The sequence below is a fragment of the Mya arenaria genome, chromosome 4, assembly GCF_026914265.1.
Source record: "Mya arenaria isolate MELC-2E11 chromosome 4, ASM2691426v1".
In the NCBI taxonomy this organism is placed as follows: Eukaryota; Metazoa; Mollusca; class Bivalvia; order Myida; family Myidae; genus Mya; species Mya arenaria.
Window position 1 is genome coordinate 50,111,036 of NC_069125.1, and position 18,311 is coordinate 50,129,346.

The 18,311-nt window shown below is 40.1% G+C and overlaps 1 protein-coding gene across 2 annotated transcripts; it reads right to left on the bottom strand.

The window, feature by feature from the left end:
* Nucleotides 1-596: 596 nt before the first annotated feature.
* On the bottom strand, nucleotides 597-18,180 carry LOC128231479 (uncharacterized). 2 transcript variants are annotated; one of them, XM_052944363.1, is made up of 10 exons: nucleotides 17,866-18,179; nucleotides 8,863-17,681; nucleotides 8,659-8,753; nucleotides 8,360-8,512; nucleotides 7,935-8,162; nucleotides 6,506-7,740; nucleotides 5,958-6,090; nucleotides 2,613-2,771; nucleotides 2,353-2,421; nucleotides 597-842 (listed from the first exon to the last, which is right to left on the bottom strand). In XM_052944363.1, exons 2-10 carry the CDS (start codon nucleotides 17,333-17,335, stop codon nucleotides 825-827), a joined length of 10,563 nt encoding a protein of 3,520 aa, XP_052800323.1. In that variant the 5' UTR covers nucleotides 17,336-17,681; nucleotides 17,866-18,179; the 3' UTR covers nucleotides 597-824. The 2 variants fall into 2 exon arrangements, with proteins under 2 accessions (XP_052800323.1, XP_052800324.1); XM_052944364.1 differs by lacking the exon at nucleotides 2,353-2,421 and having other exon boundaries at nucleotides 17,866-18,180.
* Between the last annotated feature and the right edge of the window lie 131 nt (nucleotides 18,181-18,311).

Sequence of the window (18,311 nt, forward strand, 5' to 3'; positions counted from 1 at the left end):
CTTGACGTAGAGCCATTTGGGCGGTATGCCGAGGTTAGGCACGCCGGATTCAGGACCATTTGGGCGGTATGCCAAGGTTAGGCACGCTTGACGTAGAGCCATTTGGGCGGTATGCCAAGGTTAGGCACGCCGGATTCAGGACCATTTTGGCGGTATGCCGGCAAGGTTAGGCACGCTTGACGTAGAGCCATTTGGGCGGTATGCCGAGGTTAGGCACGCCGGATTCAGAACCATTTGGGCGGTATGCCGAGGTTAGGCCCGCCGGATTCAGAACCATTTGGGCGGTATGCCGAGGTAAGGCACGCCGGATTCAGAACCATTTGGGCGGTATGCCGAGGTTAGGCACGCTTAACTTAGAGCCATTTGAGCGGTATGCCGAGGTTAGGCACGCCAGAATCAGGGCCTTTTTGGCGACATATCGAGGGAAGAGCGAGTCTCCCACCCTTTTGTTAAGCCATTTGCCCGAATCACTTCACAGAGCATTCTGGATTCGGATTCCACAAGAAACAAGCATTCATACATTATAGCAATAAACTGACTTTTCAAATCGTCATTATAACACCCTTTTACTAATAACAACGTTGAATAAAACGGAAACAAAGATGAATATTTATTTTATTTTATCACATCACTACACTGTTACATAAATGCATAATAATTTATATAATAAGAGTTATCATTCATATGAATCATTTTTACATAATTATATCACAGCATATTGTTTTTAAAGTAATAATGAAAGCGATTTTGAAAATGTGCATCTGTATTTTCTTTATCACAATAGACGAGATCAACTTATTGTCGGATGAGCTCAAGTACACCATTTAGGAATCGTCCATTTCCTGAAATGTTAAGATCAAGTCCTTATTAGGATGATAGAAAAAAATGAAAATGTCTTGCATATGACCAACATTGAGAGTAAATCGTTGCGTACACAAATGTCCTGTGCATATAGCAATGAACTTACAAAAAGAAAGAGAAAAGAATTGTAAAATGTTTAAAAGAAAACTATCATAATGTAAGACTGCATACCGTTATAAAACAATGCAATGCTTCGAAGATATTTCTTAGTAATTAACTTTTACTTAGTATGTTTTATTCTGTAGAATATATCCAACACATTACCAGTAAAACAATTTGTGCTTGTGTATATAAACTTAATGTCAAAGACATCACGTCAGTAGCAAATTAAACTACCCATGACCCTGTTTGCACCAGTAAGTTGTAACCACGCCCCCAGGTCCGGGGAATAGCGAGGACTTTGACTTTCGGTCCAGCCAAGCCCGTGTAAGATCCCCGCCCTGGGTGTTCGAACTGCTGGTTAAATCACCGCAATATGCCCCCGCACCCCAGGAACCCTAAGTGAGGCCCATTTTCCGCTATTTTTTGGCGTGAAAACAAAATCACCGCATTCACCCGGCACTGCGGGGCCACCTGTAAAGTAAAAACACGGCCCAATTTCCCGGCTATCCCCGGTATACCCCGGACCTGGGAGGGCCGTGGTTATAACTGACTGGTGTATTTCATTTAAGGATCTTAGTCGTAACTTACAAAATCTTAAATCTGTAGTGACGTCACAAACTATGGCAATATGATACATCCACTTTACGATCTAAATCGTTATTGAAAGGTGCTCGGGAGTCGAGCAGAACGTCATATTGTAAAATTCCAACCCCAATGACAATAGTTTGGCTCACATGCAATGAACGTCATTATGACGCCAGCGTATTCAAAATCAATACATACACATGTATAACAAACATCAATTTCGACTGATAAACCTCTACTACTTACTAAATAATGCATTTATGGAAAATAATAATTACTGAAAACAAAATTGTAACTGTGTATTTAATGGTAGAAAGCGCAGAATTATTAAATGATTGGTGAATGCTTTAAAAGATTTACAGTAGGCAGTACTGTGTCCTTCTATAGTTTCCTAAAGTACAAAAGCCGTGCTTTATCGAAATTTCTCTCAAATTAAACTCGGTATCCTTCATAAGAACCATTGTTTTCGACATTTATTCATCCTTAGAGAAATATAAAAACAATATTATTAACTACGGTAAATCTTATTTGGGAGTAAGAGTGCATCTTTAGCACACGTTTGTGACTTATTCTTTTACTGTGCTCTCATAAATTTCCTTCTTTTTCTTTGCGATAGCAACGGTTTACCAAGTTATTTCTTTCAAAGCTTTGGACATTAGAACCATTAAACAGTTTATGTACATGACACACCTTTACATTAAAATAAGTTTTAAAATGTTGTAATCGGTGCTTTTTAATTGACTGTGAGTATATCATACGATAATGTAACCCTTTAAAATGTAAAAACTCTTTCGCCCAACTTACTCCAAGGAAATACTCTTTTGGGAAGGCCCGTTGACTCCGTCCAGCTTTCGGCAACTCTCTCGGAAATGGCTAAACCGAGGAATTTTCATCATTAAATAACTTGTTCTAGCCATGGCAAGGTTAGATGTTTTATAAACGACGACGCTTAGACATAGACAATACGTATAGTGATTTGTTTTGTTCAAGCTGATAATAGATAGAGAAATACTAGTTAAACTCTCGAATTTTGTCAGAAGCAAATGGTATCGATAAGTTTATACCTTCGGGTGAGGATCAGGTATGGGCGGCGGCGGGGGCGGCGGAGGTGTGGGCAGTCGTGGGGTCTTGAGCTCAGGAATAGGCTTAAATCGCGGTTTCGGCGGGGGATCCTCGATTTCACATTGAGCCATTTTCGTTATAAACTCGAAGTCACCGGCTTCCTGTGAGAGAAAATAGGAATCTTGTGTTTTTAATGTCAAATGAGCAGTGAATTGCCTACTTATGGCGTCATTCAGAATTAATATAAACAAGAGCTGTTTGAGTATGAGACGAATGTCTCCGAATGTGACATTGACCTTCGAACAATGTCAGTATATAAAAAAAGGAAAGAAGATTGCAATGAAATGTCCATTATGTCTAACCAATATGGCTTGTGCATTTGCAATACCACAGTCATGGCTTTATGTCTAACCGATATGGCTGGTACATTTGCAAGACCACATGGCATTATGTCTAACCGACATGGCTGGTACATTTGTAAGACCAGTCATGGCATTATGTCTAACCGACATGGCTGGTGCATTTGTAAGACCACATGGCATTATGTCTAACCAACATAGCTGGTGCATTTGTAAGACCACATGGCATATGTGTAACCAATATGGCTGGTGCATTTGTAAGACCACATGGCATTATGTCTAACCAACATAGCTGGTGCATTTGTAAGACCACATGGCATATGTGTAACCAATATGGCTGGTGCATTTGTAAGACCACATGTCATTATGTCAAACCCATGTCGCTGGAAGTTTTGCAGACTACATGTCATTACGTCTAACCAACATGGCTGGTGCTTTTGCATGACCATATGGCATTTTGTCTAACCAACATGGCTGGTGCTTTTGCATGACCACATGACATTTTGTCTAACCAACATGGCCGGCGCATTTGCAAGACCACACGGCATTGTGTCTACCAAACATGGCTGGTGCTTTTGCAAGACTACATGACATTATTGTCTAACCAATATGGCTGGTGCTTTTGCAAGAGCAGATCACATTATGGCTAACCAACATGCCCGGTGCATTTGCAAGACTACATGGCATTGTTGTCCAACCAATATGGCTGGTGCTTTTGGTTGATGCTTTTGCAAGACTACATGGCAATATGTCTAACCATTATGGCTGGTGCATTTGTAAGACCAGTCATTGCATTATGTCTAACCAATATGGCTGGTGATTTTGGCTGATGCTTTTGCAATACTACATGGCATTATGTCTAACCATTATGGCTGGTGTTTTGGCAAGACTACATGGCATTATGTCTAACCATTATGGCTGGTGCATCTGTAAGACCAGTCATGGCATTATGTCTAACCAACATGGCTGGTGCAATTGATATACCATGTGGCATTATGTCTAACAAATATGGTTGGTGGCCTTGCAAGACCACATGACGTTATGGCTAACCAATATAGCTGGTGCATTTGCAAGATGCATTATGTCTTTGCCATAGGATTGAAACTCCTTTATGCTTGTTAGTGACAACAATACATTGTGGCAAATGCAACATTGCCTTTACGTGTCAAATACATACGGTAAGTTAATTATATTGCCTCCAAACAAAAACATCCCACCCATATTTGACAACCTACACTATGTCCTTTTATGTAGCATTCCATAGTAAACAAACACTTAGTGGGAGCCTGAACTTATAGGTAGGGGCACGGGTCTGACATGGACACGTCGCCTTGATATATCGAAACATGTGGCAAATTATTTTAAACTCTGTCCATACAAGAGAAAGTTACAACCTTGACATGTGAAGTTGAGCCGCACACACGGACGGACAGAAGGATGGACGGACGGTACGATTTTAATATGCCCAACTTCGGGGGCATAATTTTTTTTCCCAAAACTGTGCGATAAAAAGATATTAGACCACGCTCACTCTAACCTCACCAATCGGCATTTGCTATTTCATTGCTCCATTTCTCATATACACGTTGTACCATCAGAAGTATATATACAACTCCCAAAACACGATTTCCTCGAGGCAAAATGGATCACTTTTGATAAAATTAAGCATGAAACTGTATTCATAGGCCAAGAAAAATAATCTGTAATTTATCAGGCACCTATTTTTAAAACTTCTTTCATGGTATAATAATAATCATTGAGTTTACTTTAAAAGCAAACTGAAAACCCTCGTTCATACTGGAACAAAAACTAAAATGAGATATAAAGAAGCGAATTAAGTGGAACCAGAGAAGCTAAACATGATTTTAGTTAGTATTTCCACTTTTGAAGTCGCTTAAAATTAGTTGTTACCTCTTGAGGTTTAGTTACATATTCAAAAAAGGTTCAATGCTATATTCTTTTATTATTATTTACATAATAGTTCATGCAGGTCACATTCCTCAATTGTATTGATTTATTATTTATATGCTGATAATGAAAAAGTAGTTATCTGTTTCATACAGAAAGTTCAAGGATGGCATTCTCAGACCCCAATGTCGTGTATTGTCCGATGTATAAATTTCAAGTCAACTTTATCACCAAAATAAATATAAATCACCCCCCCCCCCCTCCCACTGCACAAACCACTATGCCATATTTAAGAAAAACACTGACTTGTGCATGATGCTGTTCTCATTTTAGCTACGTTTGACTTATCTTCTATTAGCAGGCACTAGCGTTGGTAACTAGTTCAATGGCGATAAGTTTACCCCCAAACAACAGTTAATAATACTGAAATAACATTACATATTTTCCCACAAGTTACAAATCAAACATAAAGTGCATTTATTTGTAAGGCCATACCATGAACAAACATGAACCCTTTTCGATGTAAAAAATACAGATACGCTTCATGTCGACCTCAATATCAATTATATTTATGCAGAACATAATATTCAATTTAGTTTTTCGACCACCCGTTTCAAAACCAATGTCTTGGACTATTAACGGGACTCCGATACAGCAATTCCAGTTCTGGCAAATAGGTTTAAATTCCTGCCTTGCAATGTGTGTGGTAAACATTAATTCTCTAACCATAGAAAATTGAGTGATTAAGCCAAACCCAAATACGATGTGTCTTCGGTATACAGAGTTAAATGGTATTTGGATTTTTAATATGAGTCTTTATATTGAAGACCAAGAACCAAACCTACTCGCTTAGTTCACGTGGTCTTAGTGGGATAGACACCTCGTGGACGTATTTATGACAATTATACCCTCGCTACGCTCGGGTTTACATGTCATAGATACGTCCACTCGTTGTCTATCCTATACCTAATCCCCACATTACTTGAATTCTTACTTATCACACAAGTAAGCTGATGCAATACCATTCAATACTTGCTTTAAAATACTACATTCAAACAGGCTTAACAAGATTTAGCATACCGCCATATTTGTGCCCGGGTGATCGGTCCCGTGTATAAAACTGAGCTGTTCCCTGTATGTTTCCTCCTTGCTGAAGTTTACAGCGCTGAACTCGTCACCCGCAAACAGGCTGCCATCTTGCCGGCTTGCTTTACTGGGGGAGAAATGGTAGAATGTATAGAATTGCAATAGACAAAGCACAACTAATTTACTTCCTTAATCAATCAATGACAACCGAACTGAGTGCCGCCACTTTACGATACTTGTTTTCGAACAGTAGATATCGACTTTTGTGCTGTAAAACATACTTTAAGTCATTTAACGATAAGGAAAATAATCTGAGAGTGTTCTCTTGACAATATTATTTTCTTCACCGGAAAAGCGGGTTAAGATGGACTTTTTTATTTCAACAAATTAATCTAAATTAACCAGTAAAGATCTATATACACATTTATATCAATACAGTAAAAACAATTCGGGAATCCATCATTTACCAAGCATGATTTTGCGTAACATCAGCGTAAAAACCCTTAAGTAAATACATTCTAACAAGAAACATTTGTTGAGACCTTTTGTTTGCGTATAGTAAGCCAACCTCGTGGGCCGAGAAATTCGAGCTCAAGACTGAAATACTGGCACTCTGTACGGGGCCACAGTCGACCTTTTGCCTAGGGCTAACTTTCACATTTTCTCGCTTAGTGCTTTGTATATCTGTATCCCTTATTTTGTAATTTGTTCCTTTTTCTTTCAAAACTGCGGAATTTTCCACAACTTTATTTACTGAATGTGGGCCTTGTTTGTTTAAAAGAACAAAATTGTCATCTGCTAGTGATGCGTTATCGTCTGATAAAAATACGTCATCTTCCATGTCGCCCTCTATGAAGTTATTCACAACCTGAGGGGGTTTTGTCAACGTCAATGATGTATGTGTAGGCCTTTTGTTACCAGAGCACTGTGACTTAACACCATCACTGAATCCGTTGTTGCAGTTTGTGAAAGACCTCGATTTATCAGACAATTGACACCCTCCTGAACGGTTACCTCCGCATTCTGAACTAAAACTGACTCTTGGCTTTCTTGTTACATCAACAAGACATGTCTTAATATAGATGTTTTCTTTGAATTTGCTTTTATGACTATCTTTCAAGTTCCCGTCACCTAGACAATCTTTACATCCTGATAGATCTTGAGGAACCACTCCTTTCACTGTTACGTTGCTTCCGCTCACCGCTCGATTACTCACATCGGCATCCGACGAAATGCTACTGTTGGTTAGTCGGTCAATGCTTGTTATTCGAAACCCAGTTTTCTTCCTAGCATCAGTCGACTTACTAAAACTAGTCACTGAAGATGTTTCGGCCGTAGAATACGCGTCAAAGCCCGAACACAAATCCGACACCTCAGACGAGCGTTCATCAACTAGTTCAAGATCAACATTTTCGCCGTGACCACTTAGTCTACTTTTTTCCTCAGCGTCAGCAACCAATTCCGGTATATTTTTCAACAACTTATCACTTGACACCTCCGTTTCTTTGACTCGAAATCCAAGACCTTTCAATTTTTCTCTCCGCTCAACAGTATTGCAATCCAAGAATGAAGACTCAGTGTCCATGATCGCTAACTTGGTATCCTGGATATCTTCTATGCCGCTAACATCCGCCTCCTCTTGATCCGTGTACACCGGGCAGACACTTGTCTGGAGGCCCTGCAGAGAGAACTCCGCTTTCTTCGTGTTGCCCCTCGAGACGATCTCCCCCTTCTCCACGTCCACCATCATGTCCACGTCGTCTAGAGTTGGCCTTCTCTGCAAAGAAATGGATGATACATGTAGCTATGTATTTTATTATAGTCAAAACAGTATTACATGTAAATGGCTTAATTCATACGTGTATTTATGATAGAAAATATTTTGATATTGTACATAGCTCACTGTATAGATTCAAGAATCACAAATTCCCTCTGCTTTTATGTGCCTTGTTCAAAGAAAGAAAAACGTACAGCGGCGAGAGTTGTGAAGCGGCGCCAGTACGAGGTAGCGGACATGTCCCCGAGCTTCCGGACCTGGCAGTAGAGAACAAGGACGGCCAACACGGCCGCTACCGCCACCGCCGTCGGCAGCGTCACAAGCAGCAGCGTCATCGGCCGGGACAACGGGGGAGTCACTCCACCGCTACCAGCTGGCGTCGTTGTCGTCGTTTGTAGCAAAGCCCTTACCGGAGAAATCACCTAAAACATATTGAGATGAAAAAATTCCCATAAAATGTTCGAAGACGAAATCTCTTCTACACTCAATGAGCAACAACGCTCTTATGCAATCAGTGTTGTCTTAAGCTTCTTAAATTCCCCATCGTGCAAACCCTATCACGTGTATATGCTTTTTGAGCTCGTACATTATATCAAAGTAGTATGGTAATAAATGTTACCGGGTAGGTAATGTAGTCGCCAGCCTCTGTTACAGAAACCTTGGAGAACACGGCCACTGCATCTGCTGCTGTAACAACGTCCCCGCCATAGATGGCGTAAAAATCAACGTCCACCAACGTCGATTCTTCGATGTGACGTCGAACGCTCGTGATCTACAGAAAAGAAGATATGATACATGTGGGGAAGAGATTAATTACACATTTCCTTCTATAAAACACGTAATACTGCATTTTTCACTTCAAGTAGTAGATACAGCATGGCTTAATTGTATACCTGACAAGGTTTTTATATCACTTGCCTTGATACTTGGCTTGAATCCCAATTGCCTCTTCTCGCGTTGACGTGGTTGGTCGCGATTGGATTCAAGACCCCTTTGGAAGTACTTGCGTAGTCCTAAGTAAAGTAAAACTATCAAATAACTGTCATTACTCAAATAACATATATGCACGGTTAAAGAGCACACACACACAAATGAAGAGTTTGAAAACATTTTGAAGTGTACCTTTGCTGACTTTATTGATGAAGGATTTCCTCAGAATATCGACACTGGTCCTGACCTGTAGCGTTATGGTTAGAATAGTCATCCCCGGAGGTAAAGTTGCCAAGGGCACCTGTGTTGGAATATTGACAACGGTGGACTCTGTGGACACGACACTGGTGACTGTCGCTGTTGAAGGTTTTGCGTTAGGTGCCACTGCCGAGGTCGTTATTTCTCTATATTTGGATGACGGTTCAATGGTGGAGCTTCTTAATGTGGATATTGGTTCATATATGAAGCTTGTTGGTTTGGATGACTGTTTAATGATGGAAATTGTTGATGTGGACGATAATTCGATGGGGAAGCTTGCTGATATTGACGATAGTTCAAAAACGGAACTTGTTGGTGCGGATGCTGGTGCAGTGGAGCTTGTTGATGTGTACGATTGTTCGATGGGGAAGCTTGCTGATATGGAGGATGTTTCAATGATGGAACTTGTTGATGTGGATGATGGTTCAACAATAGAACTTGTTGATGCCAATGGTGATGATTTAATAAAAGAACTTGTTGATATGGATGATGGTTCAATAATGGAACTTGTTGATGTGGATGATGTTTCAATAATAGAACTTGTTGATATGGATGATGATTCGATATTAGAATTTGTGAATGTGTATAATGATTCAATAAAAGAACTTGTGGATGTGGATGATGATTCAATAATATAACTTGTTGATGTGGATGATGATTCAATAATACAACTTGTTGGTGTGGATGATGATTCAATAATAGAACTTTTCGATGTGGATGATGATTCAATAATGGAACTTGTTGATGTAGATGATGATTCAATAATAGAACTTGTTGATACGGATGATGATTCAATAATGGAACTTGTTGATGAGGATGATGATTCAATAATAGAACTTGTTGGTGAGGATGATGATTCAATAATAGAACTTGTTGATGTGGATGATGATTCAATAATAGAAATTGTTGGCATGGATGATGGTTCAATGGAGCTTGTTTGTGTGTATGATGGTTTACTGAGGGAAATTGTTGTTGTTGATGATTGCTCATCGATTGAACATGTTGATGTTAATGATGGCTCAAAGATGGAATTTGTTGGTGTGGACGATGGCGCAATGTTGGAGCTTATTTGTGTTGATGATGATTCAATGTTAGAGCTTGTGGTAATGGTCGATGGTTCAACGATGGAGCTAGTTGGTGTCGTCGATGGTTCAATGATAATGGTTGTTAGTATGGATGCTGGTTCAATGACGATGCTTGTTGGTGAGGACGATTGTATAATGATGGAACTTGTTAGTGTTGACGATGGTTCAATGATGGAATTTGTTGGTGAGGCTGCTGGTTCAATGGAGCTAGTTGACGTGGATAATGGTTCAAATGAGGAGCTTGTTTGAATGGTTACTGATACAATGGTGGAGTGTGTTGGTGTGGATGATACCGTTTCAGTTGTGGAGCTTGCTGATATGAAAGCAGGTTCAATGTTGGAGCTTGTTGTTATGGATGATGGTTCAACAATGGCGCTTGTTGATATGTATGCTGATTCAATGATGGAGCTTGTTGGTATGGATGCTGGTTCAATGACGATGCTTGCTGGTGAGGACAATTGTATAATGATGGAGCTTGTTAGTGTTGAGGATGGTTCAATGGTGGAATTTGTTGGTTTGGACGATGGTTCAATGATGGCGCTTGTTGGTTTAGATGATGGGTCGATGATGGAGCTTTTTAGTATGGATGATGGTTCAATGATGGCGCTTGTTGGTGTAGATGAAGGTTCAATGATGGCGTTTGTTGGTGTAGATGATGGGTCGATGATGGAGCTTGTTGGTTTAGATGATGGATCGATGATGGAGCTTGTTAGTGTGGATGATGGTTCAATGATGGCGCTTGTTGGTGTAGATGATGGTTCAATGATGGCGCTTGTTGGTGTTGATGATGGTTCAATGATGGCGCTTGTTGGTGTAGATGATGGTTCAATGATGGCGCTTGTTATTGTAGGTGATGGTTCAATGATGGCGCTTGTTATTGTAGATGATGGTTCAATGATGGAGCTTGTTGGTTTAGATGATGGATCGATGATGGAGCTTGTTAGTGTTGATGATGGTTCAATGATGGCGCTTGTTGGTGTAGATGATGGTTCATTGATGGCGCTTGTTGGTGTAGATGATGGTTCAATGATGGCGCTTGTTATTGTAGATGATGGTTCAATGATGGAGCTTGTTAGTGTAGATGATGGATCAATGATGGAGCTTGTTGGTGTAGATGATGGTTCAATGATGGAGCTTGTTAGTGTAGATGATGGTTCAATGATGGAGCTTGTTAGTGTAGATGATGGTTCAATGATGGAGCTTGTTGGTGTGGATGATGGTTCAATGATGGAGCTTGTTAGTGTGGACAGTGGTTCAGTGATGGCGCTTGTTGGTGTGGACGGTGGTTCAATGATGGAGCTTGTAATTGTGGACGATGGTTCAATGATGGAGCTTGTTGGTGTGGATGATGGTTCAATGATGGAGCTTGTAAGTGTGGATGATGGTTCTATGATGGAGCTTGTTGGTGTGGATGATGGTTCAATGATGGAGCATGTTGGTGTGGATGATGGTTCAATGATAAAGCTTGTAAGTGTGGATGATGGTTCAATGATAGAGCTTGTTGGTGTGGATATTAATTCAATTGTGAAGCTTGTTAGTGTGGACGATGGTTCAGTGATTGAGATTGTTGGTGTTGATGCTGGTCTAATATTAGAACTAACTGATGTTGATTCTGGTTCAATGATGGAGCTTGTAAGTGTGGACAATGGTTCAATTGAGGATCTTGTCGGTGTGGATGATGGTTCAGTGATGGAGCTTGTTAGTGTGGACAAGTGTTTAAAGATTGATTTTGTTGGTGTATGTGGTTCAATAATGGAGCTTTTTGGTGTGGATGATGGTTCAATGATGGATCTTGTTGGTGTAGAGGACGGGTGTATTATGGAGCTTGTTGGTTTGGATGATGGTTCAGTGATGGAACTTGTTGGTGTAGACGATGGTTCATTGACAGATTTTGATAATATGGATACTGGTTCAATAGTGGAGCTTGTTAGTGTGGGTGATGGTTCATTAATGGAATTTGTTGGTGTGTACGATGGTTCGATGATGGAGGTTGTTTGTGTGGATATTTGTTCAATAATGGAGCTTGTTAAAATGGATGCTGTTTCAATTAGTGAGCTTGTCTGGGTGGATGCTGGTTCAATGATGTGGCTTGTAAGTGTGGATGAGGGTTCAATTTCAATGATGGAGCTTGTTGGTGTGGATGATGGTTCAGTGATGGAGCTTGTTGGTGTGGATGATGGTTCAGTGATGGAGCTTGTTGGTGTGGATGCTGGTTCAATGATGGGGCTTGTTAGTGTGGATGAGGGTTCAATGATGGAGTTTGTTGGTGTGGATGATGAATCAATGATGGAGTTTGTTGTTGTGGACAATGGCTCAATGATGGAGTTTGTAGGTGTGGACGATGATTCAAAGATAGAGTTCATTGGTGAGAACAATGGTTCGATAATGGAGTTTGATGATGTGAACAATGGCTCAATGATGGAGTTTGTTGGTGTGGACGATGATTCAAAGATAGAGTTCATTGGTGTGAACAATGGTTCGATAATGGCGTTTGATGGTGTGGACAATGGTTCGATGATGGAGTTTGTTGGTGTGGATGATGGCTCAATTATGGAGCTTGTAAGTATGGAAGATGGTTCAATGATGGAGCTTGTTGGTGTGGACGATGGTTCAATGATGGTGCTTGTTGGTGTGGACGATGATTCAATGGTGGAGCTTTTTAATATGGATGGTGGTTCAATAATGGAGCTTGTTGGTATGGATGATTGTTCAATGGAGCTTGTTTGTGTGTATGATGATTCAATGGTGGAAATTGTAAGTGTGGATGATGGTTCAATGATGGAGCTTGTTAGTATGGTCGATGGTTCAATGATGGAGATTGTTGGTGTGAACGGTGGTTCTGTGATGGCGCTTGTTGGTGTGGACGGTGGTTCAGTGATGGAGCTAGTTGGTGTGGACGATGGTTCAGTAATGGAGCTTGTTGGTGTGGACGATGGTTCAATGATATAGCTTGTCAGTGTGGACGGTGGTTCAGTGATGAAGCTTGTTGGTGTGGACGTCGGTTCAATGATGGAGCTTGTTAGTGTGGACGATGGTTCAATGATGGAGCTTGTAAGTGTGGACGATGGTTCACTGATGGAGCTTGTTAGTGTGGACGATGGTTCAATATTGGAGCTTGTTGGTGTAGATGATGATTCAATGATGGAACTTGTTGGTGTGGACGATGGTTCAATGATGGAGCTTGTTGGTGTGGACGATGGTTCAATGATTGAGCTTGTTAGTGTGGACGATGGTTCAATGATGGAGGTTGTTAGTATGGATAATGGATTAATGATTGAGCTTGTTGGTGTGGATGATGGTTCAATGATGGAGTTTGTTGGTGTGGACGATGATTCAATGATGGCGCTTGTTGTTGTGAACGATTTTTCAATGATGGAGCTTATTGGTATGGACGATGGTTCAATGATTGAGTTTGTTTGTGTGGTCGATGATTCAATGGTGGAGCTTATTGATATGGATGGTGGTTCAATAATGGCGCTTGTTGGTGTGGATGATGGTTTGATAATAAAGCTTGTTGGTATGGATGATTGTTCAATGGAGCTTGTTTGTGTGTATGATGGTTCAATGGTGGAACTTGTTAGTGTGGATGGTGGTTTAATTGTGGAGCTTGATAATGTGGATGATGGTTCCATGTTGGAGCTGGAGCTTGTAAGTGTGGACGATGGTTCACTGATGGAGCTTGTAAGTGTGGACGATGGTTCAATGATGGAGCTTGTAAGTGTGGACAATGGTTCAATTATGGAGCTTGTTAGTGTGGATGATGGTTCAATGATGGAGCTTGTAAGTGTGGACGATGGTTCAATGATGGAGCTTGTAAGTGTGGACAATGGTTCAATTATGGAGCTTGTAAGTGTGGACGATGGTTCAATGATGGAGCTTGTAAGTGTGGACGATGGTTCAATTATGGAGCTTGTTAGTGTGGATGATGGTTCAATGATGGAGCTCGTAAGTGTGGACGATGGTTCAATGATGGAGCTCGTAAGTGTAGATGATGGTTCAATGATGGAGCTTGTAAGTGTGGACGATGATTCAATTATGGAGCTTGTTAGTGTGGACGATGATTCAATAATGGAGCTTGTAAGTGTGGGCGATGGTTCAATGATGGAGCTTTTTGCTGTGAATGATGGTTCAATGATGGAGCTGGAGCTTGTAAGTGTGGATGATGGTTCAATGGTGGAGCTTGTTGGTGTGGACGATGGTTCAGTGATGAAGCTTGTTGGTGTGGACGATGGTTCAATGATGGAGCTGGTTAGTGTGGACGATGGTTCAGTGATTGGGCTTGTTAGTGTAGATGATCGTTTAATGATGGAGCTTGTTAGTGTGGATGATGGTTCAGTGATGGAGCTTGTTGGTGTGGATGGTGGTTCAGTGATGGAGCTTGTTGGTGTGGACGATGGTTCAACGATGGAGCTTGTTAGTGTGAATGATGGTTCAACGATGGACCTTGTTGGTGTGGATGATGGTTTAATGATGGAGCTTGTTAGTGTGGATGATGGTTCAATGATGGAGCTTGTTGGTGTGGATGATGGTTCAATGATGGAGCTTGTTGATGTGGATGATGAATCAATGATGGAGCTTGTTAGTGTGTATGACGGTTCAATGATTGAGCTTGTTAGTGTGGATGATTGTTCAATGATGGAGCTTGTTAGAGTGGACAATGGTTCAATGATGGAGCTTGTTAGTGTGGATGATGGTTCAATGATGGAGCTTGTTGGTGTGGACGATGGTTCAATGATGGAGTTTGTTGGTGTGGACGATGGTTCATTGATGGAGCTTGTTGGTGTGGATGCTTTTTCGATGATGTTAGCTATTGATGTGGATGATGGTTCACTGATGGAGCTTGTTGGTGTGGATGATGGTTCAATGATGGAACCATTTTGTATGGACGAAGTCAACGTTTCATTCGATGGGTATATTTTGCGATCAAGTGAATGTTTGGCATTTGCTTGGGAATCTTTCTGTGGTTTAAATTTTGACTGTAAATCCTCTTGTATCATTTGTGGTTGAGAATAACTAAAATGCGACGGCATAACTGATGGAAATATGCCTAAACGAGAATCTCGTGTAGTTTCATCAGATGTAAAAACACTAAACACGGGGCTTTGTGAAATTGCCTCGGGTTGTAGGGATTTTTCATGACTATATTTCATATATTGCAACGAATTGTGTTGATCTCCATCGGAAGTGAAAAGCGAATCAGTGTTCATAATTGTGTTTGAAGAATGAGGTGTTTCGTCATAGGTTGGTGCCAATGAGTCCAAGAACGGTAAAGTAGTTAATATGGGCAATTTATCTATATCGCTAGTTTTGGGTGTATCAGCATCATGCGAACTTAGTTTTACTGCAAATGAGGACTGCAGCATTTGATTATGAACGATGTTTTTTGGATCTGAAAAGGAATACAATTTTTTCCTTATTGATCCTTTAGATTTTGAAGAAAATTGTGTTACTGAAGATGACAAAGGAGACAAGTGCGCTGTTGGAGATATACGAACAGAAGATGAAGTTAATGAGGACGAGGAATATAAGGTTTGTAATAATTTAGTTGATAGTGTGGTAAACATTTCTTCTGCATTTAACGGCATGCTTGTGTCCAATTCCTGATGTAAACCCGTGTTATCTGTTGTTTGAATGTCATTGAGTGATCCGGTTGAGCCGTCAGTCATGTTTAATGAATCATAATTCCATGACACAGTCTGCATATCAGAGTGTGACTGAGTCTGTACATTGGACAAAGCGGCGAGTTTCGATGTCGGTGCGATATACTGGTGATAATTTACTGAAAATACTGTAGACATGTCCGTAGAGCTCTTTGTAACGATAGAAATGCTTCGTGACAAAAGTGAATTATGTGCCTGCATGTCGTTAGAACGCCGAGTTTGAGAGCTCAGAGTGCCGAAGCTGTGTGTTTTATTTGAAATGTTCGTTTGTGGTGAGCTGTGATCGAGCATTGGTGATAGTGTTTTAAGATAGTTTTCATCCTGTAAAGTTCTAGGGCTTAATACTGACATTGGTTGTAATTGTGCTGTTTGCGTGTGGTTTATAAATGTATTTGCTAAAGCATGCTTAGAAAGCAGTTGTTTAGATTCCGAGTTGTCATCTTTTGAACGTGTGCTCGTCAAATTACTGTATCGTAATGCTATACTGTAGTTAGATGTAACTCGAACCAAGTGCGATACCTTGTTATCTAGAATAGTAGAAACATGTTTATGGAATGGTCTTGACGACGTTTGCTTTATTTTAGGTAGCGACGATGAAAAAGTCGAAACGGATGATAAGGGAGTTTCCAATAAATATTTTGGCAACAGTGACCTTGGTGTTGGTATAAAAGACGAGAATGAATGCGAAGATGGCAAAGTCTGTGTTGAAAGTGTTTGTACTATTGGTGATAGTGTATTAGAAAAATGTACTTGTGACGATTTTAAAATCGAAGACGCAAACGTCCGTGTTAAAGGTGTTTTCAATAGCGATGGTACTGAATTGGTAGGGTGAAATGGAAAGGTTGTTGATGGGAATGTGTATGCAGGATTTAGCTTTAAATGATTCGGAGAAGCGGATTCAAATTGACCAGATGAATATATGCTTGGCATTGATGATGTTGGTGACAGTATGGAGCTTGATTGCGTAAATGAAATAAATGTTGAAACATCTAATGACGTTGTCCTTTCGATTGGCGGTACACTATCTGACACGGTCGTTAATCCATCGTGTGAATGCGAGAATGTTTCAAATTGTTTACTGGTAGAACTTCTAAAGACAGATGAAAATAGCTCGTGCTCTGTCTCCTTTTCAGTAAAATCCGAAAACTTGGAGCCAAAGTCTTGTCCTGTATTGTGTCTGTTCCATTTAGAATGAACAGTAATTGGAGAAAAGGAATCTTCTGTGGTATTTCTGGAAGGCTTTATTTTGGAATGTTTGGATGCTTTTCTGTAATGTATCACAGACTTTCTATCACTACGATGTACTTTCTTCTTGAAATTAAATACTTTAAGCGAGGTTTTTGTTTTCAATGATTTTGAAACACTTTTTGCATGTTTTTTGATATTCCCTGAGAAAATTCCAGATGACGTCGAACTATTTTGAGTTCCGGTTTCATCCACCAGTTCAATATTGCGAGTTATCTTATTTCCATACGTTTTATCTTCATGCATCAAATTAAAATTTGGTACAGCACGAGTTTTTGTGCAATTTACATCAGCAACACATATGAACACAAAAAAGGCAGTACAGCTTACGATATAAACCGCTATACCAGAGTGATAACGCATCTTTATTGCTGGGAATTGTCTAAGGATGCGATAAATATTCAAGTTGAGCATCATTGCATTTTTGACATTTGTAACTTACGGTTTAACCTTAACTGCAGGCCTTTCGCTGCAATTGCCAATAAGAACTGTTCAAGATAATTCAATTTTTGAAATTTCTTGCGTTTTCAGCAAACGTCTGACTGTGTAAGTGTTGAATCTGTCGGAAAACATTTGTTCCCTACAGCAGGTATTCCGCTTTTAACGAGATGCAGACATTGTCATGGAAATGTTTCCCATCGTCACGTAGAATGAGTACATTAAACAGAAGAGCCCCTGTAATCTTGTTTCAAATCTTATCTTGTAGATGCGTGTAGATTGTTTTAGCGATTATTTTTAGAGATTTGTTGAGACTTTCATTGACCTGAAGAGAGGCAAAATTGCGGAGAACGAATAGAATGTTTCATTGCGTTATCGACGGACATTTAAAATGAGTTTAATTTAATTTGATTAAATTTGAAAAATGTAAATGAAAGGACAATAAAATGAGCGAAAATAATGTTATATTATGGTCTATAAAAACATTATGAACAAAATGTTTCACTTACTATTCAATTATTCCGTTTTCTTGTTTTACGTGTTTTTTATATAAAAATCCGTCGTAAACAAATTTTAAAATTTAACACAATTTAAATGGCACAACAAAACTTCCAATAGATCTCCCCGATCATGTTAAACTCACGATAATGCACTTCAAACAATTCATCACTCCTGAGTTTATATCAAGGAAGCAATGACAAACCATTAAAGACAATACCGCTGGTACTTAAGAAATTGCAGCGTGAAATGCAAAGCGCCTGAACCCCGGTCCCAGGTTCTCATTTAGCTGCGCGTGTTGATGCGGTCTGCAGATAGAGTCTAATTGAGAACCAGAGTTAAGAGTGTGTGGTATAAGTGGTAATAGTTCACCGGTTAAATTGAGCGTTTTGACTGGAGAAAAGAAAAGCATGATGGCCCGAGCAACACTAAAACCACCAATATCAAGCTGTTTAAA

Excerpts from the sequence above, each read along its gene's own strand:
- LOC128231479 (XM_052944363.1), bottom strand. The coding sequence starts at position 17,335 with ATGATGCTCAACTTGAATATTTATCGCATCCTTAGACAATTCCCAGCA. Across the intron at positions 8,163-8,359 it reads GCGACTACATTACCTACCCG|GTGATTTCTCCGGTAAGGGC; the intron begins GTAACATTTATT and ends AATATGTTTTAG. Across the intron at positions 2,772-5,957 it reads ACCCGGGCACAAATATGGCG|GAAGCCGGTGACTTCGAGTT; the intron begins GTATGCTAAATC and ends TTTCTCTCACAG.